Genomic DNA, 24,582 nt, shown 5'->3' with positions numbered 1-24,582 from the left:
TCAAATACCCAATATCTATTAACATTAGCTCCCTCTCCACTATTCACCATCAACATTGAGTGATCTGTGCGTAAGTAAGAACTAAATCTCTCAATTTCTTTCAGCAAAGTTCCCTGCAAACGATATATGTGGTCTCTATTGGTCACAACCAACGTGTATGACACTACATTTGTCAGATTTTGATTTAATCTGCAAATTTACTATATACTGTATACCCTAACATACTAGTCCAGAGTGGGTGTGATTCTGCCATTACAAATCACAATGGACCAATGCTTTCTTGCTTTACAACTTTCATGACCATTCCTTTTAATTTTTGTTCAATGCCATCATTGTCATTGAATATCTCCCATCCATTGCCTTAGCCCTTTTGTTCTTCCTCCCCCTCCCCCCTTTCAATAGCATTACTCTTTCCACAGATACTGCCAGATCTGCTGAGTACTTCCAGAATTCTCTAGTTTTTATTTTAGATTTCTAGAACTTGCAGTGTTTTGCTTTTATTCAACCTCCTGGGAGAGAACAGAATAAATGGTTATGATAGCTTTAGATTATATAATAAGGGAAAAAGATCTAGTGGAATTAAATCACCAGCATGGACTGGTGGACAGGGTGGTCTATTTCTGTGCTGCATAGATTTATAATCAACATATTCTTTTAAAAAGTGCTCTATTATTAAAACACCATTTACGTGCAACACTTCCATCGTATAAACATTATATGATTAATGGGAAATTAATTATTCGAAATTAATTTGAAAACGGTTTCTTCAAATAAATTTGAGAACCACTGGCCCAGATAATGTGCGTAAATCTCTGGAGCAGGACTTGAATTCGCAATCTCCGATTAAAAGACCAGAAAGGTACCATTGAGACAAAAAGCTGATATCTGATGCTTTCAAGGTTGTCTATTACAGATCGAAAAGTTCCCGTTCTAAAGAGAATTGGGCAGCTTTATACTGCACAACCTCCATTTCAATGTTATCCAGGCTAAAACCACAGGTCCAATATTTTACGTTGCCGTGATATAGCAAATCGAATGCATTTTTAAAATAGCCACATCAGACAGTAATTTTAGCACAATATCGTGTGTAGCCCCTGACTTTTCAACATTCCAAAGTCAAGGGTACATGATGGAATTGTGATATAAATTCTGCAGCAACTGCGGAGTCGGTCAAATTGCTTTCCTCATAGTCCGCATTCTGCAATCTCGGATCATCCCCGCCCCTACTGCAGATGTCTACATAACACACATTTCATTACTGCAATACTCATAATCTATTGAAGCTTTCAGTGGCCCTTGTGCTTTCTTGTTTAGTCATCCTTGTACAAATATTAAAAGATGCTAAACGGGGGGAACTCATTTTATTTTAAAGTCACCCTTTTCCAAGATTTGATATGTGAAAGATGAAGGGCGTGGTTTGAAGACTAGGGCTGCATAGCAAAGATATTCCAATTTCAAATCTCACCACTTGCTCAAGCGAAAGGTACTCGCCCCTTTTCTCGTACATTCTGCGGTGATTTATTTTGCGCAGTCCCTGAAACAGAACTTGTAACGTTAAAGCTGACGTGTTTTAAAATGCCAACATTTGCCCAATCCACTCTAATTGACATCTTCTCCCGCCACCTCCTTTCTTCCTCTGAGCCAATGGCGATGAAAGATTGGACTAAGGACGGCCTCCATTCATATAAAAAGGCGCCATCCGCTAATATTTCCCACTCGGTTACTTACACCGACTCGTTATTGTCGAGCGAAGTAACAGTCCCATTCTTTGTAAGTTCATCCATATCATTTTCTGACTTGAATAAAAATGGTAAGTATACAATATTATTTTCCATCCAAAACTAATTTATATTCGTGCCGCCTGTCATATCGATGGTGCACAATTGCGCCGAAATTAATCAGCAACCTTTATTTTATCGCCGTCGTGGTGTACTTTCTTTTGAAGTGCAGTAGCGTTTGTAGTCGACTATAATGTTGCTTTGAAGTAACAAGCTTGGCAACGTTGTTTAAAATTGAAGCTCATTTGTCTTTTAATACATCAATGCTAAAGCTCGATGGCAGTAGCATTTGCTCTACCCCTCCCCCAAAACATAATTTTCCAGCGTGTAAAATATTCTTTGTCTGGGAGAAGTCATTAATCGATTATTTCGCTCGAGTGAGGCAGAAAGTGATCCTGGTGTAGCATCCATGTGTGTAATGCGCTGCATTGGTTTGGGGAGGGGAGGTGGGAGAGAGAAAAGGCGTCGCTCTGCTCTTTTTGAACGTGAAGCTTACCCGCGGGAATCAAGAGGTTTCTCTTTCATCCGCCTGGCTTTAAAGCGCTCCAGCTCTTCTGAACTGCCTGAATGAAAAGCGCGGGAGTTGGGGAACGCTCTCGGTGCGCAGTTTAAAATCTAGAGGGAGGTTTGAGGGTGGGGAGGGTTAGACAAAGCAATAATTCTCATTCTGCAACTTAAATTGCTCGAGTTTATAAAAGACGAAAAGTCTGACCCTAACAATGGCTGTCGAGCCGTGTGTAAATGTGGTTATTTAGTAAATAAAGGTCTAGGCTTTACACGTACCCTTTTACATCTACTCCCATGTCCTGTTCAGCACTCTATAGATCCCACAGGGAAAACCTGGCGATGGATGGGAACGCTTTATCGAGCAGTTCGGGTACTAACATGGCGGAGCCGCTGTGGCCTGTAGGTGCCGCAGTGCGCACTACATCCTGGATATTGTAGTTCTGTCACTGGTTCCCGCGCGCACAGGGACGCAGCGGAAAACTACATCCCCCCCCCCCCCCCAAATATTTGTCGGAGCCTGGACCCGCTCACTGCGCATGTGCTGTTTTCCAAGCTCAGGCGCCAAGTATCATCTCGAGGAGCTGAAGCGTTCAAAGCAAACTTAAGTCAAAATCACAGACCTTGGCCATTATCGCTAGTGCATCAGCCGAGGATGTTTTTAACATCGCTGTTCTTGACTACAGTTTAGTGGTTGACGTGATCTTAGCGAGCGATGCTTGAGCAAAGCTGCAGGACAAATATCCTGAACTGATTGTATTGTATTCTTTTTTTCTCTCTCGTTCTCTTTTCTACAGCGTGAGTGCATCAGTATCCATGTTGGCCAGGCTGGAGTCCAGATTGGAAATGCCTGTTGGGAGCTTTACTGCTTGGAACACGGCATCCAGCCTGATGGGCAGATGCCCAGTGACAAGACCATCGGAGGTGGAGATGATTCCTTCAACACGTTCTTCAGTGAGACTGGAGCAGGCAAACATGTTCCACGAGCTGTGTTTGTGGACTTGGAGCCAACTGTAATAGGTAGGTGATAGCATGGGTGACAGTTGCCTTCAGATCTCTTCTCTGGTTATGCTTGAGCCTGATTTCATCCCACGATTGCACGTGTTAATCAATTGCTGAATTTTGTCTCCCCATCCTAGATGAGGTTCGTACTGGTACATACCGCCAGCTGTTCCATCCTGAGCAGCTGATCACTGGGAAGGAAGATGCAGCCAATAACTATGCCCGTGGTCACTACACAATTGGCAAGGAGATCATTGACTTGGTTCTGGACCGCATCCGTAAACTGGTGAGCTGGCTGTTAAATCCCATTTTTAGCAAGGATTAAATCAAAACCTAAACTCTGTTCAATTTGTATAGGAGCTGTTTGCCCACTCTATATATAGAAAATTTCTTCTTGTAGTCTTCAAATAAATCTTTTGTTCTATGTTTATAATTAACCACATTCCATAAAAATAATTGTTACTGAGTAACAAATACACTGTGTACTTAATATGCTTGTGGTATCTCTGCTTATTTTAAAACAGGCTGACCAATGCACAGGTCTGCAAGGTTTCCTGGTGTTCCACAGCTTTGGTGGTGGCACTGGCTCTGGGTTTACATCTCTTCTGATGGAACGTCTCTCCGTTGACTATGGCAAGAAATCCAAGCTTGAATTCTCCATCTACCCAGCTCCCCAGGTGTCCACTGCAGTGGTGGAGCCTTACAATTCCATCCTGACAACCCACACTACCCTGGAGCACTCTGATTGTGCTTTCATGGTTGACAACGAAGCCATCTATGACATCTGCCGAAGAAACTTAGATATTGAAAGGCCAACTTACACCAACCTGAACCGCCTCATCAGTCAGATAGTGTCCTCTATCACTGCCTCCCTTCGCTTTGATGGTGCCCTGAATGTTGATCTGACCGAGTTCCAGACCAACTTGGTGCCATATCCCCGTATCCATTTCCCCTTGGCCACTTATGCACCAGTTATCTCTGCTGAGAAGGCATACCATGAGCAGCTTTCAGTGTCTGAGATAACCAATGCATGTTTTGAGCCAGCCAACCAGATGGTCAAATGTGACCCTCGCCATGGCAAGTACATGGCCTGCTGTCTCCTTTACCGTGGTGACGTAGTGCCAAAAGATGTCAATGCTGCTATTGCTACTATTAAAACCAAGCGTAGCATCCAGTTTGTGGATTGGTGTCCCACTGGTTTTAAGGTTGGTATTAACTACCAGCCTCCTACTGTGGTTCCTGGAGGTGACTTGGCCAAGGTTCAGCGGGCTGTATGTATGTTGAGCAACACCACAGCCATTGCTGAAGCTTGGGCTCGCCTGGACCACAAGTTTGACCTGATGTACGCCAAGCGTGCCTTTGTTCACTGGTATGTTGGTGAGGGTATGGAGGAAGGAGAGTTCTCGGAAGCCCGTGAGGATATGGCTGCCTTAGAGAAGGATTACGAGGAAGTTGGTGTTGACTCTATCGAAGGGGAAGGAGAGGAGGAAGGGGAAGAATATTAAGCTTGAATTACTATCCCACTCACAAATGCATATTGTGGTGTGAGCTCCAGCCTCAGTTAATATTGGTGTTTTTAAAGGGTACCTTTTAGTACATTGTAGCATATGTAGCTGTCTTTACAGTGATCTCTGGTCTGATTATGTCTGTTTGTCTATGCATAATCTTTTGTCTGATGCAATAAAGGAGCTTATTGGTCTCAATTTGTTTCTTTTTGTCAATAGTTGCATTCATTTAAATCACTTTCTTGATTCCTGTTACCCTTGCCTTAAGAAAAGTCTCACTTGGAACATTCAATTGAGTGGTTGGGCACAAGTTGTACTCTTACGAGCATCCTTATTTGAGGATTTTTTTTTAAACTTATGGTTGAACCCTCTGCATTAATCTAATTTCAGTGCTGCTACCTGCAGCGTTTTGTTTTATCTAGACGTGCTATGATGTGTAACTTGGTATTGGCAGCAAGCTTTGCTATGCTGTTGTCACCAAAATGCTAATGCATGTCTTAATTAAACCTGAAGTTGAATTGCTGTGCAGGCTATATTATGCTTTTTGAAATATAATGCAAAAATGCAGGTGCAGCAAGCAATTAATGTGACCAATGTGGAGGAGCTTGTTAAAAATCACAACACCAGCCTATAGTTCCAACAGGATGATTTTTGGGAGCACTAGCTTTCAGAACACTACTTTGTGTAGCTCTGGGGCCGGATCATAAGACAGAATTTATAGCACAAGATCATAGTGTCATTCAACTGAAATGATTGAACAAACCTAAAATAAGTTTTTATCTTGGAATGGGTTGCAGGTTTCAGTTCACATGTAAATCCTAGAACTTCTTTCAAGTCACGTTCTTGATAACTTTAAGGTTTTAAAAAGTGACATCTCAGCTCAGACAATACACTTAAAAGCATGAGGTTTGAATTTGTCTCTCCCATCTTAAGTCAGACTAGTTTCACTTACAAAGTAGCAATTTATTAATGAATTGACTGCAGATTGTGCCTTTTGAGCAAAATAGAATGTTTCTGTAAATTATAGTTTCACCCCATAGACCTGTGTATACAGAAATGAGTGCTGGTGTAAAACCAGAGGGTGTGCACATGTGTGAAAGTGGGGGGGGGCAAGGTGTATGATGGTTTGTGTGTATGGTGTAGTAGGGTCACGTGTAGTTGAGGCCTCTGCTCAGTCACTCTCCATTGTTGCAAATCCTGAAGTATGCCTTGGCGCATAGTCAGCTGAAGATCTGATGCTGAATGTTCCTGACTACAATGTTTCCTAACTGGGAGGGAACACTTTGGTGGTTGGGTGGTGTCCGTTCGTCTGTTGTCATAGCATCTGCTTGGTCTCACCAATGTACCATACTGCAGGCAAGGATGCCCTGACCTATGAGACAACACTAGCCAAGTCACATGAGTACCTGCTATGTCCATGGTTAGTGGTGTCTGTGTTGACACTGACATATCTTGCAGTGGTTACCATGACAGGGTTGTATAATGTTGTCCTGAATGCAGGGTGGTTTGCTGCAAACAATGGTCTGGTTTCAGGTTTGGCAGTTGTTTAAAAGTGACAAGTGGAAGCATAGGGAAGGTCTTGGCGAGGTGCTCATTCTCATTGATATGTTGCAGGATGTAAAGAACATGGTGCAGTTTCTCTGCTCCCAGAATGACTGGATAAAGGGTACCTGAGTGGTTGCATCCCATGTCGCTTCCTGACGAGGTCATTAGTTTCTTGCTGTGGCACATTGGACCTGGTGATCAATGAGTTGAGCATCGTACCCTGTTTTTGAGGGCATTCTTGAGCATCTTCAGGTGTCTGTTGTGTTCCTCCTCATCTGAATAGATCCCATGTATGCGTAGGGGATGGCTGTTTTAATGTTTAGGGTGGAAGCTGAGAAGTACAGCATCATGAGGTTATCTGTGGGTTTGCAGTATTGAGGTGCCTTTCATTCTTGGAGATTTGTCCAAGAATGAGATTGATACTAAGGAGTAGTCCATGGTAAGTCTGATGGTGGAATGATGATATTACTAGTTTCAGTGATTCCTTGCCATGAGGCCAGAGGAAGAAGATGTCAATATATCTGGTGTTTCATGCTGTTAAGGCTCACTCGCTCACTGAATTTGCAGTTGCAGAATTGTATTCACAGATACAAAATAGAATCTTTTTGAGCAAAGTAGAATCTGCAGGGAGTCAATGCATGTAATATTTTATAAATTCCTACTTTAGAAACATAGAGTCATAGTCATAGAGATGTACAGCATGGAAACATACCCTTCGGTCCAACCCGTCCATGCCGACCAGATATCCCAACCCAATCTAGTCCCACCTGCCAGCACCCGGCCCATATCCCTCCAAACCCTTCCTATTCATATACCCATCCAAATGCTTCTTAAATGTTGCAATTGTACTGGCCTCCACCACTTCCTCTGCCAGCTCATTCCATACCCGTGCCACCCTCTGTGTGAAAAGGTTGCCCCTTAGGTCTCTTGTAAATCTTTCCCCTCTCACCCTAAACCTATGCCCTCTAGTTCTGGACTCCCTGACCCCAGGGAAAAGACTTTGCCTACTTACCCTAACCATGCCCCTCATAATTTTGTAAACCTCTATATGGTCACCCCTCCGCCTCCGACACTGCAGGGAACACAGCCCCGGCCTGTTCAACCTCTCCCTGTAGCTCAAATCCTCCAACCCTGCAACATCCTTGTAAATCTTTTCTGAACCCTGTCAAGTTTCACAACATCTTTCTGCAATATTCCAACAGTGGCCTAAACGATGTCCTGTACAGCTGCAACATGACATCCCAACTCCTGTACTCAATACTCTGACCAATAAAAGAAAGCATACCAAACGCCTTCTTCACTATCCTATCTACCTGTGACTCCACTTTCAAGGAGCTATGAACCTGCACTCCAAGGTCTCTTTGTTCAGCAACACTCTCCAGGACCTTACCATTAAGTGTATAAGTCCTGCTAAGATTTGCCTTTCCAAAATGCAGCACTTTGCATTTATCTGAATTAAACTCCATCTGCCACTTCTCAGCCCATTGGCCCATCTGGTCAAGATCCTGTTATAATCTGAGGTAACCTTCTTCGCTGTCCACTACACCTCCAATTTTGGTGTCATCTGCAAACCTACTAACTGTACCTCTTATGCTCGCATCCAAGTCATTTATGTAAATGATAAAAAGTAGAGGACCCAGCACCAGAACTAATCTGACTCAAGATTGGGATACAAACAGACTTTAAACTCACACCTTTAATGCATTGTCTGAGCTGAGATGTCACTTTTTTTATATGAAACTTTTAAGTTATCTCAAGAGTGTGACTTGAAAGAAGTTCTGGGATTTATATATTAATGAACTGAAACCTGCAACCCATTCTAAAAGATGAAAGACTTAACAGCAATTTAGGTTTGTTCAATATATCATTTCAGTTGTATGACACTAATCTTTTGCTATAAATTCTGTCTTATGATCCTGTTCTACAACTACCTGATGGAGCAGCATGCGGAAAGGTAGTGCTTCTAAATAAACCTGTTGGACTATAACTTGATGTTGTGATTTTTAAATTCAGGCAAATACAGTGTTGCATGTTTTCAAAATGAATACCAGAGTAAGGATGTGTAATACAAGTGTACAGGACCTTTTAGTAAGACCATATCAGGAGTATTTGTGCAGTGTTGATCTCTTTGCCTAAGGAAAAGATGAACTCCTATAAAAGGAATGCAGTTCACCAGGCTGATTCCTGGGATTGGTTTTATTTTTCATTTTTGTGGGATGTGGGTGTTACTGGCTGAAGCTAAGATGACTGACCTCCAACAACCATGACTATCTTCCTATTCCTGAAGAAGGGCTTATGCCCGAATTGTCGATTCTCCTGTTCCTTGGATGCTGCCTGACCTGCTGCGCTTTTCCAGCAACACATTTTCAGCTCTATCTTCCTATTTGCCCAGTGTGATTCCAACCAGTGGAGAGTTTGCCCCCAATATCAGTTGATTCCAGTTTTGTTAGGGCTCCTTGATACCATACTCAGTCAAATGTGGCCTTGATGTCCAGGGTTAACACACTTTCACCTCCCCTCTGGAATTCCATACTTTTGTCCTGCTTAAACCAAAGCTGTAATGAGATCAGGAGAAGACAGCGATTTGGTCCCGTGTTTGAGATTCAAAGAATGACTGGGGTATCTGATTGAAACCTAAATTTTTCTAACCAGACCAGACATAACGATGTTATCCTGTGACCCATGGCCAGAGTAGGAGAAATTTCTTAATTCAGAGAGTGGTGAACATGTGGAGTTCTCTACCATTTGTTTCTAACGAGCTTTCTAAAGGATAAAGCCATAAAGGGTTATGGGGTGACTGGGATTATTGCATGGAGATAGAAGATCAGCTGTGATAATGTTGAATGATGAGTAAGTTGGATACTCTGAATGGTTGACAACTCCTATTTTCCATGCAATTGTCAATGTATAATTTAAATTATTGACTGGATTGAGTTGTACTGCCAGTGCACAAGCATAGGGGGCACCACTACCCATTCTGAAAATGGGTATGTACTTCCACTATCCTGCTTCTACCAACATTCATGTAGTTTAAAAATTTTACTATTCGTCCTTTTGTGGAAACCAATCAGGTGCATTTTTAACATGTACATGTCTTGATTTTGTATTCTAAAGCAATGATTAAACTTTTAAAAGGAAGAACTACTGGTTAAATCATCCATTGAGATGTAAGAAAACATCCTTCAGGAAAAAGATAGTTTGTGCCAATTGTTGAGTCAAACTCAGCACAGACTATTTGGCTTCTCATACTGGCGATGTTGATCCAACTTCTCTGCTGACTTCCCTTATCCTTTATCTCTTCTCTCAAAATGTTTTACCTGCTTTGGTTACAATTGGCAAGCTATTAACTGAAATGTTTTTGGGTTTTTGTTTTGATTTAACACTAGAATTTAATATGTACAGGAAAGTCTTTTGCAAATATTGTTTAAATACAGAAATGTATTCAGATGCCAGGTATGCCATTAGCCAGCAATTAAGCTTTTAATTGCATTTTGACAATTAGGGTAGTTGAGGCCCAATAAGGAAATAGTGTGATATTCTCAGGATTCAAAATAAGATCCTTGCTTTGTAAAGGGAAGTGAGCAATTTTCTTACTTTTAGGTCAATCTCAGTATCTTTTGAAAATACCTACTTCCTCTTAATAGATAGCAAACAGGGAAATGGTGCTGCCTTCAGTTTTAGACTACAAGACATAGGAACAGAATTAGGCTATTCAGCTCTGCCATGGCTTTTTCTCAAACTCATTTTTCTGCCTTCTTCCAGCAACCCTTGATCCCCTTACCAATCAAGAACATTTTGTTCTAATGATCCAGATGCTGGATGTCATACTTAAGTTTGATGTATTGCTGTTGGTCCTCACGTCTCTATGCTGAATTTCACAATTCCCAGATAGCACAACATTTAAATCAACAGAAAATGCAAATCCACAATTGCGCCCTCAGTGCTGTATTTGATGAGAACATGGATGTGGGATAGGGCTACAACATAGTTCTGAGAAACAGTGCTGAGTGCAACTACCCATGAAAAATCAGGACTGCTGAATTTCTCTTAAAAGATTCCAGTGCATACACTGGAAAATTTTAAGTTGGCGATTTAAGAACATTGTTAATGCATTACATGGTGTAAACATTTCTTGTTCCTTTGTGCTGAATTTTGACTTTGTAATGATGCAATTTTTTAAAAGATTCCAGTGACTCACGGTATCTTGCAAACGTCCATTCATAGTACAATGAGCCTTAGCTCATTATTGCTAGGCAATTTTGTCCTACAAGATGTCTCAGCCAAGCTTGATCCGTGCCTCACTCGGACCAAGGGGGTGGGGGGTCCACTGGATAGTGATGAGCAGCATCAATCATTGCTAATTATGTCCACTGTGGCTGAGGTCTGGTGTAATATATCAATTGCTAACTCGTTTGATGTTTGCTAACATGGCAAAGAGTCAGAGGTTTACAGCATAGAAACTGACCCTTTGGCCCAACTTGACCATGCTGCTTAGTTTTTGCAATTAATCAGGTCCCATTTGCCTGCATTTGGTCCACATCTATCTCATCCATGTACCTGTCCAAAGATCGCCAATAGTTTTTGCGTAACAAACTAAAGCTTTATGAAAATTGTAGCTCCATTAGAGGATTGGATCCAAGTAAGCAACAGTTCTTTGTTGTAAAATCTGGGCCTCCATTAGTTTCCCCGAGCATTTCAAGGGAAATCAGCAAGCAACCCATAATTTGAAATAAATATTCACTCAGGATAAGGAAAAGAACAAATAAGGAAACGTTAATGCACATCAACTAAACTAATTCACATGTGGTTAATACATTGAGCTGTCACTTAGTTTTTTTTGTTTTCATTTAGGTTTCAGTTCCCGCTCCATTGCAATTATCTCAAGTCTGGAGATGGTGAATCATACTGGGGTCATACTGTCCTCCAAGCTCAGCATTCCCTCCACATCCAATTGTAGAATGGTAGTAGACAATTAAACAGCTCACCAAAACAGAAGGAATCTCCACAAATATCCTCATCCTCAATGTTTGGAGAGTCCAGTGCAAAAGATAAAGCTGAAGCATTTCCAACCATCTTTAACCAGAAGTGCTAATTGGATGTTCCATCCCAACCTACTTCATCCTAGATAGTGATGGCTCTGACAACATCCCAACTGTCGTTCCACTATAGTTACAATACTGCCATCTATCGGTCTATGTGGTAAATTGCTCTATGTAGTAAATTTCCCAAAGGACTTATGCCCGAAACGTCGATTCTCCTGCCATTTGGATGCTGCCTGACCTGCTGTGCTTTTCCAGCACCACAGTCATGACTTTGATCTCCAGCATCTGCAGTCCTCACTTTTTCCTAATTGTTCTGGTATGTCTTGTCCACAAAAATTACAATTTGGTCAAATACCACTCCATCAATCTACTCTCAATTATCAGCAAAGTGGTGGAAAGTGTCAACAACAGGGCTATGAAGAGGCGTTTACTCAGCAACAGCTTGCTAATAATCAGGGTTCTATTAGGGCCATTTGGGTTTTGACCTTATTCTATACAACCTAAGTCTAAACATCTCTATTAGCTAAATTCCAAAGGGTGACGTGAGTGGACTGCCCTTATCAAGGCAGATATGTGACTTCAATGACCCTGAAAAAAATTAAAGTCAATGGCATTAAAGGGAAATCTCCTTATTTGTTGGAGTCATACCTAGCACAAAGGGAGATGGGTGAGATATTTGGAATGGATGGGGCAAAATTGGTTGAGAGAGATTTACCAGATACACCCAGATAGTAAAGGAAGGTTTGGTGGTCATATTTGGAGCCAGGAAGTTCCACCAATACCTTTATGGATGTAAATTTGAAATAATAATGGACCACAAACCCCTGCTAAGTCTAATTAGAGGTCAAGGCTGTGTCACCCATAGCTTCAGGCCAAATTCAGCAGTGGGCTCTAATACTAAGTCTGTACAATTACAACTTGGAGCACTATCTGGGAGGCCAAGTAGCGAATGCAGATGCATTGAGCAGGCTCCCACTGGCAGATACATCACTAGTGACATCATCATTGGAAGTTTCTGTTATGGTTTTAAATTTTCTGGACACACTTCTAGTCACAGCTGACAATATCAGACTTTGGACACAGAAAGATCCCATCCTGGCAAAACTGAAATAGCTGGTGGGGACGGGGGAAACCAAAGGGTCATCACAGCCAGAATTAAGGAATTAAGGGCTATGGGGAGAATGCTGGTAAGTGGAGCTGAAATGCGCATCAGCCATGATTGAATGGCGGAGTGGACTGGATGGGCCGAATGGCCTTACTTCCACTCCTATGTCTTATGGTCTTAATTGAAACCATTTTGGATGCAGAGAGACCAGATCACAGTAGAGAATGCCATATTATTATGGGGAGCAAGAGTGATTGTCCTGAGCATGAAACAGCATCAGGAATGTCAGTGCTGGATGCCAGACTCTGCCAAGCAAGAGAGACAGTTTACATCAGGGAACGAAGTTTGGTGTAGGAACTATGGAAATGGACCTGCACGGGTGAGAGGCATGGTCAACATGAGGCCAAATCCAGTGACATGGAAAGTTCATGTCGTTGTGACAGTCCTGAACAAGTGCATGGATCATATGAAAGGCACGAATTCATAAACAGTGCGGGATCAAAATGTGCCCTGCCCCTCGGAACAGTTGGAAAGGCTGGCAGAATTCGTGAGTTCTCCATCTCTGTCAAGCGTTGAAGAGACCTCAGAATCTGAGATGGACACAGTGGATCTCACCACATCAACGTCTTTGCTGCCAAAAGAAGAGAGTAAATTTCTCCCGAGATGCTCTGGGCACAACAGGCGAGCTACAGTGTGTTACATGCCACCCTTGTCTGAGGGAGAGTTGGACAAACAAGATAAAGAACTGGCCTACATCCTCAGACAGAGAGGAGGTAATGAAAAAAAGGGAAAAAAAAGAAAAAAATAATAAATAGGAGTGTCAGATGTCCTGTTCACTCTGAGAGCTGGCTCTTACGAAGAAAAAAATAAACAGGAGAGTAACTGGAAGGTGTGTCAGGGCGGACCAAGAGCCAGAAGGGACCTAGGGGCGGGCTGCCTTAGAGTGGCCGGAAGGTGGGAGACACGGGTGGCTTGTGAGGTTGCTGGGGGACTGTATTTTATGCACTGTTTTTTCTGTAATTAGAAGTCTTATGTATATGTCATTGTTATTGTTTTGTGACTGAAACTGGGATTTGAGGTTTGTCCTCATTTCCCTGAAAACTGGTTGAATGGTAGGGTTTGGGGCTTGGCTTTGCTACTCCTTTCCCCTGTAAAATTGCTGTTTCTCTGTATACAGCTGTTAATGTTAATTGTTTTTTTTTGTAAACTGTGTATTGTTTAATAAAATAAAAAATAACAGAAAAAAAAACAGGAGGGTCAGAGGTTCTGTTTACTCTGAGAGCTGAATCATTGTCAAGATCTCTCTATGTGTAAATCAAGGGTGACTTGGTCATGGGATACCAGCTTCTGTGGAGTTATTTCACATATGTAGAAAATCTGTGCAAGAATTTCCATCCATTAAATAAACTCTTTCCATGCCATTCTTATTTTTGCGTTCTCACAAGGGATTTAAAGTCCCCAATTATTCAGAGCATAAAATAAACAGGCAATGTTTCAAATGCAATTGTTCCCTTTTTACATCTCAACACGCAAATAACCTCACCAATTTATTGAGCAAGGACAAAGAATATAACATTATTCTCAAATTGTTACATTTTAAGAATTACATCAACACAGTGAACTGAAGACCTGATAGCTATTCATTCAGTAATTCGATACATAAATGATTAAACTAAACAGTTTCTTACATAAACTTTTTAAGTGGACCATCTGTCTGTTAAAGGCTGCTTAAGATATTTTGCTACATATTATGTTATTTTCCTAGGTAGCACTGTAACTTTATTTACTTACATAAACAAGGGTTTTCCAAATTGACACAATGCACAAAGTATATAATTTATATCTATTTCATATTTTTAATCCAATTTTGTTAATGTAAATAGTACATTACAAAAATAGTAGTTACATTCATATTCACCTGTAACCAGTCTTCTTCCAGGTTTAATACGACACTCAAATGACTTCATGTAACTTTCAGACAAGAAAGGATTGCACTGCACATTACCCTATAATTTTAAATCTGTTATTTGTATCTTTGTAGCATTTCCAAAGAGTTGGCGAAACTGTTCACATCACCTAGGTGACGTTGCTTCCCCCATCCTCTAGCTCAGGTTCTGTTGTCTTCAGTTTAAAAGAGTTATACAGCACAGAAACATCCATGTTGACCAGGTTTCCAAAACTGAACTCGTCCCATTTATCTCCATATCCCTCTAAACATTTCTTATCCATGTGCCTGTCCAAACATCTTTTACATGAGTGGACAAAAAACATGGCAGGTGAAGTATAATGTGGATAAATATGAGGATATCCACTTTGGTAGCAAAATAGGGAAGATGGATTATTATCTGAATAGCGATAGATTATGAAAAGGAGGATGTGCAATGAGTGACCTTGTACACCAGTCACTGAAAGTAATCATTGCAGGTGTAGCAGGTGGTGAAGAAGGCAGATGGTATGTTGGAATTCATGATGAAAGGATTCAAGTACAGGAGCAGGGATGTCTTGCTGCAATTGTACAGGGCCTTGGTGAGATCACACCTGGAGTATTGTGTGCAGTTTTTGTCTCCTCATCTGAGGAAGGATGTTCTGGCAATGGAGGGAGTGCAACAAAGGTTTACCAGACTGATTCCTGGGATGGCAGGGCTGACGTATGAAGAAACACTGAATCGGTTAGGATTATATTCACTGGAGTTTAGAAGAATGAAGGGGGGAATCTCACAGAAACCTGTAAAATTTGAACAGGACTAGACAGGAAGGATATTCCCGGTGACCAGAGTCCAGAACAAGGGGTCATATTGTAAGGATACGGGGTAGGCCATTCTGGATTGAGACGAGGAGAAATGTCTTCACCCAGAGAGTGGGGAGCCTGTGGAATTCTCTGTCACAGAAAGTAGTCAAGGCCAAAACATTGCATGTTTTTGAGAAGGAGTTAGATATAGTTCTTAGGGCTAAAGGGAATAAAGGGTATGGGGAGAAAGGGAGAATATGGGACTGAGTTGGATGACCAGCCATGATTTTGTTGAATGGCAGAGCAGGCTTGAAGGACTGGGGTGGCACAGTAGCTCGGTGGTTAGCACTGATGCCTCACAGCGCCAGGGACCCCGGGTTCCCGGGATGGCAGGACTGATGCATATAGAAAGACTGGATCACTATAGTCACAGCAGTTTACAAGAGTGAGAGGAGAATCTCACAGAAACCTATAAAAATCCAATGGGACTCAACAGTGTAAAGGCTAGACAGGCAGGATGTTCCTGATGACCGGGGGTCATGGTCTAAGAATATGAGATAGGCCATTCAAGACTGAGGGGAGGAGAAATGTCTTCAGCCAGAGAGTGGGGAGCCTGTGGAATTCTCTGTCATAGAAAGTGGTTGAGATGAAAACATTGAATACCTTCAAGAAGGATTTAGATATAATTCTTAGGGCTAAAGGGATCAAAGAGTATGGGGAGAAAGTAGGAACAGGAGACTGAGTTGGATGATCAGCCATGATCTTATTGAATGGTAGAGCAGGCTCGAAGGGCTGAATAGTCTACTTCTATTTTCTATGTTTCTGTGCTTTTACCATGCCAGAAAGCTCCAAACTCACATAATATTTTTGTTTGTCTGCATGCATTCTAAGAATTCAACACAATAAGTAATCCCTACATTGTCTTTGCTGTCTAGTAGGCACAGTGAAATGTGTCAAATATCTTTGGTGAATGCTCCATTATGATGTTACTTCAGCTGCCCAGTGAATTATATTGTACATCTCTCATGAGTAAGTGGTTTGAATTGATCCCAGTGGTGCTCTGCTCTTTGGGTCATAAAGTGTACTCACAGTGCATCTTTTGTACCATTTCATCTCTTCACATATTTATTGACATATTTCTTTTGGCTTGCTCAAATTAATCAGATAGCGGGATCTCCCTGATCATAGATCTTCTTTGGAGCTTCCAAGTGAAGAAATGATGGCACTGCTAACTGAATCACCTTTAGATGTAGAAAATCTCAATCCCACTGATTTATAAGTCTCAATACTTGGGACTTCTCACTGTCACAACGTATTTTCACAATCTGACAACAGTGGTACCAATTATTACCATGATTTCCTACCCAGAATTGATCAAACAACTTGACACGTTCCGCAAGAGACATTACTCTCACACAGTTTGCTTCCTGTTAACTAGACCGAATTTTTACTCAACCTCTTCCACACACCATATGTTCACCCTGTTGATACTGGTCTCTCTTCTCCTGTCGGGTATGTGTGGACTAGCCACTACCATACATCAAGAACATCTCTGAACTGACAGCCAGACTACTGTGACCACTAGGACTTATAACAGCATACAAACCAACAGCCACACTCAGACAACAACTCACCAGAACGAAGGACCCGATACCCAGCATGAGCAAAACTAATGTAGTGTACAAAAATCCATGCAAGGACTGCACAAAACACTATATAGGACAAACAGGAAGACAGCTAACGATCCACATCCATGAACACCAACTAGCCACGAAACGACATGACCAGCTATCCTTAGTAGCCACACACGCAGACGACAAGCAACATGAATTCGACTGGGACAACACTACCATTATAGGGCAAGCCAAACAAACAACAGCCAGGGAATTCCTAGAGGCATGGCACTCATCCACAAACTCCATCAACAAACACATCGACCTGGACCCAATATACCGGCCACTGCAGCGGACAGCTGAAACTGACAACCGGAAGCGGCAGGGACAGGCCACTATAAATGCCGGAGGAAACACCACAGAAGCGCTTCACAGGAGGCTCCCAAGCACCGAGGATGTCACCTAGACAGGGGACGAAACGTTTGCAACAAAAACCTCCAGCTCGGCGAACAGAACCACAGCAACGAGCACCCGAGCTACAAATCTTCTCTCAAACTTTGAGTATGGTCAGATCTTTTTATACTGTAATAACCTCCCACAGTACCTCTCAACAACCCCAACCCCACCTCACCCACAACCTCTACCACCCAGAAGTTCAAAGGCATTAAAATAGAAACACCACCTTGAGGTGGTGTTCCTCCAGGTCACACATTATCCTGCCTTGCACATATGCTGATGTTCCTTCATTGTCACTGGGGTCAAAATCCTAAAACCCCATCATAGAGTCATACAGCATGGAAACGGACCCTTTGGTCCAACCAGTCCATGCTGAACATAATCCCAAACTAGTCCCACCTGCCTGTATCCTTCCAAACCTTTCCTCTTCATGTACTTATCCAAATATCTTTTAGCTGTTGTAATTGTACCCACATCCACCACTGGAGCACAACCATGATAAGATCATTGGATCATACAAATAGTAGGTCACTCAGCCTGCTCCAACATTCAATCAGATCATGACAGGGCTATTGTAGTACAGTGGTAGTGTCCCTACCTCGGTGCCAGGAAGCCTGCATTCAAGTCCTGCTTGCTCCAGAATTGTGTTATAATATCTCTGAACACATTGATTAGATAATTTCCTTAAGATCATGGTTGATGTGATTGTGGCCTTAACTCCACCTTCCTGCCTGTCCCCATAACCCATGGCTCTCTTGTCAATCAAAAACCTGTCCGTCTCAACCATGAACATATTGAGTAACCCAGTCTCCACTGCTTTCTGTGGAAGAGAATTCCAAACACTAATGACACTGAGAGAAGAACTCCTTTTCATCTCTATCTGCAGTGGGACCCTCCATACATTTAAACTCTATCCCTTAGTTCTAGATTCCCTCTGAACTGAAAATGTGTTGCTGGAAAAGCGCAGCAGGTCAGGCAGCATCCAGGGAACAGGAGAATTGACATTTCGGGCATAAGCCCTTCTTCAGGAAGATTCCCTCATCAGGGAAACATCCTCTCAAGCCTTTCAAGCCCTTGCAATCTGATATGTTTCAATGAGATCACTTCTCATTCTTCTAAACTTTAGTAAGTATATGCTAAACCTGCTGAACCTTTGCTTATAAGACAACTTGTTCATCCCCAGAATCAGTTTAGTGAACCTTCTTTGAACTGTTACCAATACAAGTACTGTATTTCTGTTCTTAAAACTGTGTTCACAGGATGTGGGTATCACTAGCTGGGCCAGCATTTATTACCCATCCCTAACTGCCCAGAGAGCAGTTAAGAGTCAACCCCATTGCTGTGGGTCTGGAGTCACATGTAGGCCAGACCAGGTAAGGATGGCAGTTTCCTTCCCTAAAGGACATTAGTGAACCAGATGGGCTTTTACGACAATTGACAATGGTTACATGGTTGCCATTAGGCTAGCTTTTTATTTTTCTTCATTGAATTCAAATTAAAATTTCACCATCTGCCAGGGTGGGATTCAACCCCATGTCCCCAGAACACGAACACATGGTTCTGGATTTTGAGACCAGGACGATACCACAGTCTCCTCTTAAAGTAAGGAGGCCAAAGTGCACACAAGTGCTGTCTTACCAACGTCCTGTCCGGTTGTAGCAAGACTTTCCTATTTGTATATTCCACCCCAGTAAAGGTCAACACTCCATTTGTCTAACTCATAACTTGCTGTAACTGCATGGTGCCTTCATGTGTTTCATGTACAAAGACACCCAGGACACACCTTATTGCAAACTTCTGCAATATCTCTCCATTCAAATAATATGCTGCTTTTATGTCCTTCCTACCAAAGTCGACAACCTCACACTTCCTCACATTGTACTCCATCCGTTACTTCTTTTGTCCACTTGCTTAACCTGTTTATATCTTTTTGCAGACTCCTTTTGTAGTCTCTTCAAAACTTGGTTTCCGGCATATGTTTGTATGGGAAAAGTTTGGCTCTAATACACTCAGTACCTTCATCCAAGTCATTGATGTAGATTGTAAATAGTTGAAGCCCCAACACTGATCCCTGTGGCAGTCTAGTTACAGTTTGCCCATCTCAAGATGACTAAATTATCCCAATTCTCTATTAGTCAATCCTCTATCCATGCTAAAGTATTAACCACAACAGCAGAAGCTTTTATTTTCTGCAGTCATCTCTAATATAGATTGGAACAGCTTGAGGCGGGGGGTCCATCATGAGTTCTCAGAGTAATTAGGGATGGATAATAAAAGCTGCCTCACCAGTATCATTCATACCCCAAGATCAAATTAAAAAACAAAACATTCCCTTCACCATAGAGTCTACCTTTATTTGCATTTCTCCACAAGCCTCAGGGATGAGGTACAGAAACAACACAAATTGAAGTAATCTAGGATTATGTTCTTAGGCTGCACAGAATATTTTAATTCAATGTCAAAATACACTTATTTGGATATCCAAGAACACTTTGTGATCTAATAGCAAAGTCTGACAAAGCCAAAGTTAATTCCCTCTCTTTTAATGGATGGCTGTCCATGTCAGCCTCCTGCTACCAGAAATTAGAATCTGAGAGTCAGGTATTGTGTCTAGGTCCATCTCAAAGTGTTGTTGGTGAAGGGATTCTGATAACAATCCTTACCATTGACATATACGAAAAGTGTAGTGAGATGCTCTATCAGTAGAGAGAATACATGAGTGCTTCAGTTATTCAAGGTGAAAGGAGATCAGAATTTGCTTTGTCTGTGGTGTCCTTCACCCACTATCATGGGCAAAATAACCTGCTGACACTCAGTGTCTAGATTAGGTGTTTACCACATGCCCACGCACTCATACGTGACTAGACTTCAGCAAAGGAGCTAATGTTAAACAACACTGCCATAACCAGCCTCTGTAGCAAATGCCCGAAATGGAGGAGCTGCAGCATTTCTTAACTATGAAAGAAATGGAATGAAAGGGACAAGAAAATAATTACTCGATGCATTACCAGCTTCTGTAGCAGAAAATGAAATAAATTTGCTCTAGCATTTAAGAAAGACAGCCTTGAATTTCTATGGCAATTTTCACCATTGTAAAAACTTGCCAAAACACTTCATAGTAAATGAGTTATTTTTGAAGTATGGTCACTGTTGTAATGCAGCAGCCAATGTGTGCACAGCAAGCTCCCACAAACAGCAATGTGATCAAGATTTGTTAGTTTGCTTTTGTGAGTATATTTGAATATAGAGTGTATTCAAAAAGAACGGGTCCCAATGAACACAGTCCGCCTATTTCTGAGCAACAAGCCCACACAAGCAGACAAAACGCATCCAGAAACCAGAGCCACTCTCCCCTACATCAAAGGCATCTCGGAAATGACTGCCAGACTACTCAGACCCCTTGGCATCATGGTAGCCCACAACCCCACCAATACACTAAAACAGCAGCTAATGAACTTGAAAGACCCTATACAGACAATAAGCATAACTAATGTCATTTACAAAATAATTTGCAAGAACTGTAATAAACACTACATTGGACAAACAGGCAGAAAACTAGTTACCAGGATACATGAACATCAGTTAGCCACAAAACAACATGACCCTCTGTCACTAGGATCCTTACATACGGATGAGGAAGGACACCACTTCGACTAGGACAAGCCAAACAGAGACACGCATGAGAATTCCGAGAAGCATGGCATTCCAACCAGAACTTGATCAACAAACACATTGACTTGGATCCCATTTACCAGCCCCTGAGAAAAAGAACAGGAAATGACATCACCATAGGAAATGGTGTCATCACAGGAAATGACATCACTAACCCAAGGAAACGCAAACATATAAATAGAAAGCAGGCTACACCACCAGTGTTTCATTCGGAGGCGCACTGAAGATGTTACCTAGAATGGTGATGAAACATCTGGAAATGAACCTTCCAGCTCAGTGAGCAAACCTACATCCAGGGCCTTTTTGGTTGGCTGGACAGATAGTGATCAGATTCATGTTCACAGCAAGGAGTTCAATCTGCATTCTGACAGCAATAGACCTGGGGGTCTGCCTTATTACCCTAATTGTAATTTTTAATAATCAAAGTGCTTAACTGTGATGGCTGAATGATTGCCAAGGACCTGCCTTTGGGTACAGAACTCAAGAAAACTAATTGATTTGTGTTTTTATTTTTGCCTTCAGCTCCCAAGGCCCAAAGCTCAGAAAGTCTCTCCTCTGAACTCCCTGCCTCTCTAAGACACTCCTTAGAGCTATGCCTTCCATTAAACCTTTGGTCACCCGCACTAAAATTTCCCAACCACAATTTGTCTGATACTGCTCCTGTGAAGTGCAGCAGGACTGTTTACCACTTTAACTGTCATGGATAAATACAACTTCTTGTTCACGATTTCTGAAGACAATTGTAGAACTGTTAGCTTCAAAACATGGTGAATGAGGGATTCAGCATAACACTAATTGCATACACAAATTAATCACAGTATTGTTACATTGTCTAAAGAGGCCATTCAGTCATAGTGTCATACAGCACAGAAACAGACCCTACCGTCAACTAGTCCACGTCGATGTCCCCAAACTAAACTAGTCCCACCTGCCTGCACTTGGCCCATATCCCTCCAAACATTTCTTATTCGTGTACTTAACAAATAACTTTTAAATATTGTAATTGTACCTGCATCCACCACTTTCTCGGGCAGTTCATTCCATATATGAACCACCCTCTTGTGTAAAAAGGTTGCCCCTCATGTTCTTTTCAAATCTTTTCTCCTCGCACTTTAAAAATATGCCCCCTAGTTTTGAACTCCCCCACCTCAGGGAAGAAAACCCTTTTCATTCACTTTATCTATGCCCCTCATGATCTTTTAAACCTCAAAAAGGTCACCCCTCAACTTCCTATGCTCCAGTTTATTTTTATATCTCAAAACCTCCATTCCCAGCAACATCCTGGTAAATCTCTTCTGAACCCTTTCCAGGTTAATAATATTCTTCCCATAAAAGGGTGACCAGAACTGCACACAGTTCTCCAGAAGAGGTCTCACCAACATCCTGTACAACCTCAATATGACGTCCCAACTCCTATACTCAAAGATCTGAACAACGAAGGCAAGCGTGCTAAACATCTTCTTCCCCACCCTGTCTACCTGTGATGTAAATTTCAAAGAATTATGTACCTGAACCCCCTAGGTCTCTCTGTTCTACAAACACTACCCAGGGCCCAACCATTAATTGTATAAGTCCTGCCCTTGTTTGTATTACCAAATGCAATACCTCACATTTATCCAAATTAAACTCCACTTGCCACTCCTCAGCCCATTGACCCCAACTGATCAAGATCTCTTTGTAATCTTCGATAACCTTCACTGTCCACCACACCACCAATTTTGGTGCCATCTGCAAACTTACTAACCATGCCTCCAATATTCTCATCCAAATCATTTATATAAATGATAAATAAAAATGAACCCAGTACCCATCCCTGTGGAACACAACTGGTCACAGGCCTCCAGTCTGAAAAACAACCCTCCACCACCACCACCCTATTTCCTACCATTAAGCCAATTTTGTATCCAATTGGCAAGCTCACCCTGAATTCCGTGTGATCGAGCTTTACTAATTAGTCTACTCTGTGGAACTTTGTCAAAGGCTGTACTAAAGGCCTTCATCGGTTCTAGATATTTTCTCATGTTACACACCTCTGAAGCAGGTAGGACTTGGACCTTGAGGCTTCCTAGCTCAGAGGTAGGGATACTACCACTATACCACAAGAACTCTCCCTGCACTTGTCCTGTTGCATAGTGCCAAACTCCCGACTTTTCCCCGTAACCTGCCTCCCCCACATTTCCAGGCATTGGTATTGTGAATAACAGCTGTCCAACCGTGGAATAGGACATTGTTTTTCAAAAAACAGCATCCCAGTTGCAGTATTTTCATAACATCGAAACTGACTTTACTGTAAATAAGGAGATTTATTTACCATGGATTGAGACATATTGATTAAACAAATAGTTCTAGACAGTAGTCCACACCAGAGGCAATATAACAAAACACTAAAAACTTGAAGGCTAGTGTGCCTGAAACGTTAATGAGCTTTTCTCCACTGATCTGCGGGGTATTCCTATCATATTCCGTTTTCGCTACAAATAATACATTGGAGATTTTGAGAGGCTGGAACACATGGTCTTGGTATCCAAGGAAAACTAAATGCCAGTGTTTGCCTCCAGGCGGCGATGTGTTCCTGCGGATTTAGTTGTTGATTCGTCAATTTGAATTTCCCTCCTTCATCATTAATTCATTCAAATAACCGTTAGCTTTTTCTCGCTAGTCGTTGCAACAAAATCTGGACGTGACTGGCGGCATTCATAATATTTTGCTAATCACAGTTTTACTGTCAGTCTGCATCCAGACATTTACCAATTCCCCGTTATTTGCGGGATATAAGGACACGGATACCGCTCCGATGTAACTCATTTCTAGACCGCGATCAGACCGGACGTGTCAGTGAGGGAAAAACAAAAAAAAAGGGGTGTGGGGCCGACCTTCCGAGTCCACGGATAACGAAGACAGGATGTTACAGAAAATAAAAGCAGAGATTATTGAAAGCATTCACTTTGTTAAAGATAATGTTTCTATACAACAATTTTATGTTTTTATTCGAGTTATGCGTTTCCTTTTAGTTTGTTTAAGCCAATAAGTATCGTCTCTGAATGTCTTACTTACTAAAGGCTGTGCTTTTATACAAAACAACACAATTTCCATTCTTTTGTGTGTAAAGCTCATAACTTGCATACTAACTTCCTTGGTACGCATAATTTGCTCTACAAACAAAGCATTTACATTGGTTTTCTTCCGTTTATGAATTACACGTTGTTTCACAGTGCCTGTATTAGAGAGAGAGAGAAAAAAAGATCTTTCGGCCACATTTCCAGACATTGATGCATGGTTTAAATGGAAGATATTCGACCAATTACAGTCTTCAGCGGAGCTCCTCGCCTCGTCTTTCAGCTACTTGTTGGACAAGATTGTGCCCAATCGAATGGGCAAGCCCTTTCTTTTCTATCTTACTATTGGTTATATTCACATCACTTCGCTCTAATCAGTTTAGAGCCGCAGCCAATCTGAAGAGTTTAGTTTGCATTTTAGCCAATTACCTGCCGCGTTACATTTGAGCAGTTCTCTCCGCCAATGGTGTGCTTGGGGCTGTGTTTTCTCTTGGAGTTTCGGAGCCAATCCGGGGTCGCGTTCTATGGTGATTTTGCAGCGTGTGGCAGCTTGGAAGCTGGTCGTTGTGTGGAGCT

The 24,582-nt window shown here is 41.9% G+C and overlaps 1 protein-coding gene across 1 annotated transcript; it reads left to right on the top strand.

The window, feature by feature from the left end:
* The first annotated feature begins 1,677 nt into the window (after window positions 1-1,677).
* On the top strand, window positions 1,678-4,987 carry LOC122543306 (tubulin alpha chain). Its single transcript, XM_043681820.2, has 4 exons — window positions 1,678-1,810; window positions 3,080-3,302; window positions 3,422-3,570; window positions 3,809-4,987. Exons 1-4 carry the CDS (start codon window positions 1,808-1,810, stop codon window positions 4,787-4,789), a joined length of 1,356 nt encoding a protein of 451 aa, XP_043537755.1. The 5' UTR covers window positions 1,678-1,807; the 3' UTR covers window positions 4,790-4,987.
* Window positions 4,988-24,582: the final 19,595 nt, after the last annotated feature.

Source organism: Chiloscyllium plagiosum, unplaced genomic scaffold (assembly GCF_037043375.1).
Source record: "Chiloscyllium plagiosum isolate Xiang-an unplaced genomic scaffold, Cpla_swu_hap1 HiC_scaffold_53X, whole genome shotgun sequence".
Lineage (NCBI taxonomy): Eukaryota > Metazoa > Chordata > Chondrichthyes > Orectolobiformes > Hemiscylliidae > Chiloscyllium > Chiloscyllium plagiosum.
The sequence above is the reverse complement of the archived record's forward strand: the minus strand, read 5'-3'. Positions and strand labels throughout refer to the sequence as shown.

Coding starts and splice junctions, on each gene's coding strand:
- LOC122543306 (XM_043681820.2), top strand. Junction 3,303..3,421: donor CTTGGAGCCAACTGTAATAG/GTAGGTGATAGC, acceptor TCCCCATCCTAG/ATGAGGTTCGTACTGGTACA. Junction 3,571..3,808: donor TGGACCGCATCCGTAAACTG/GTGAGCTGGCTG, acceptor ATTTTAAAACAG/GCTGACCAATGCACAGGTCT.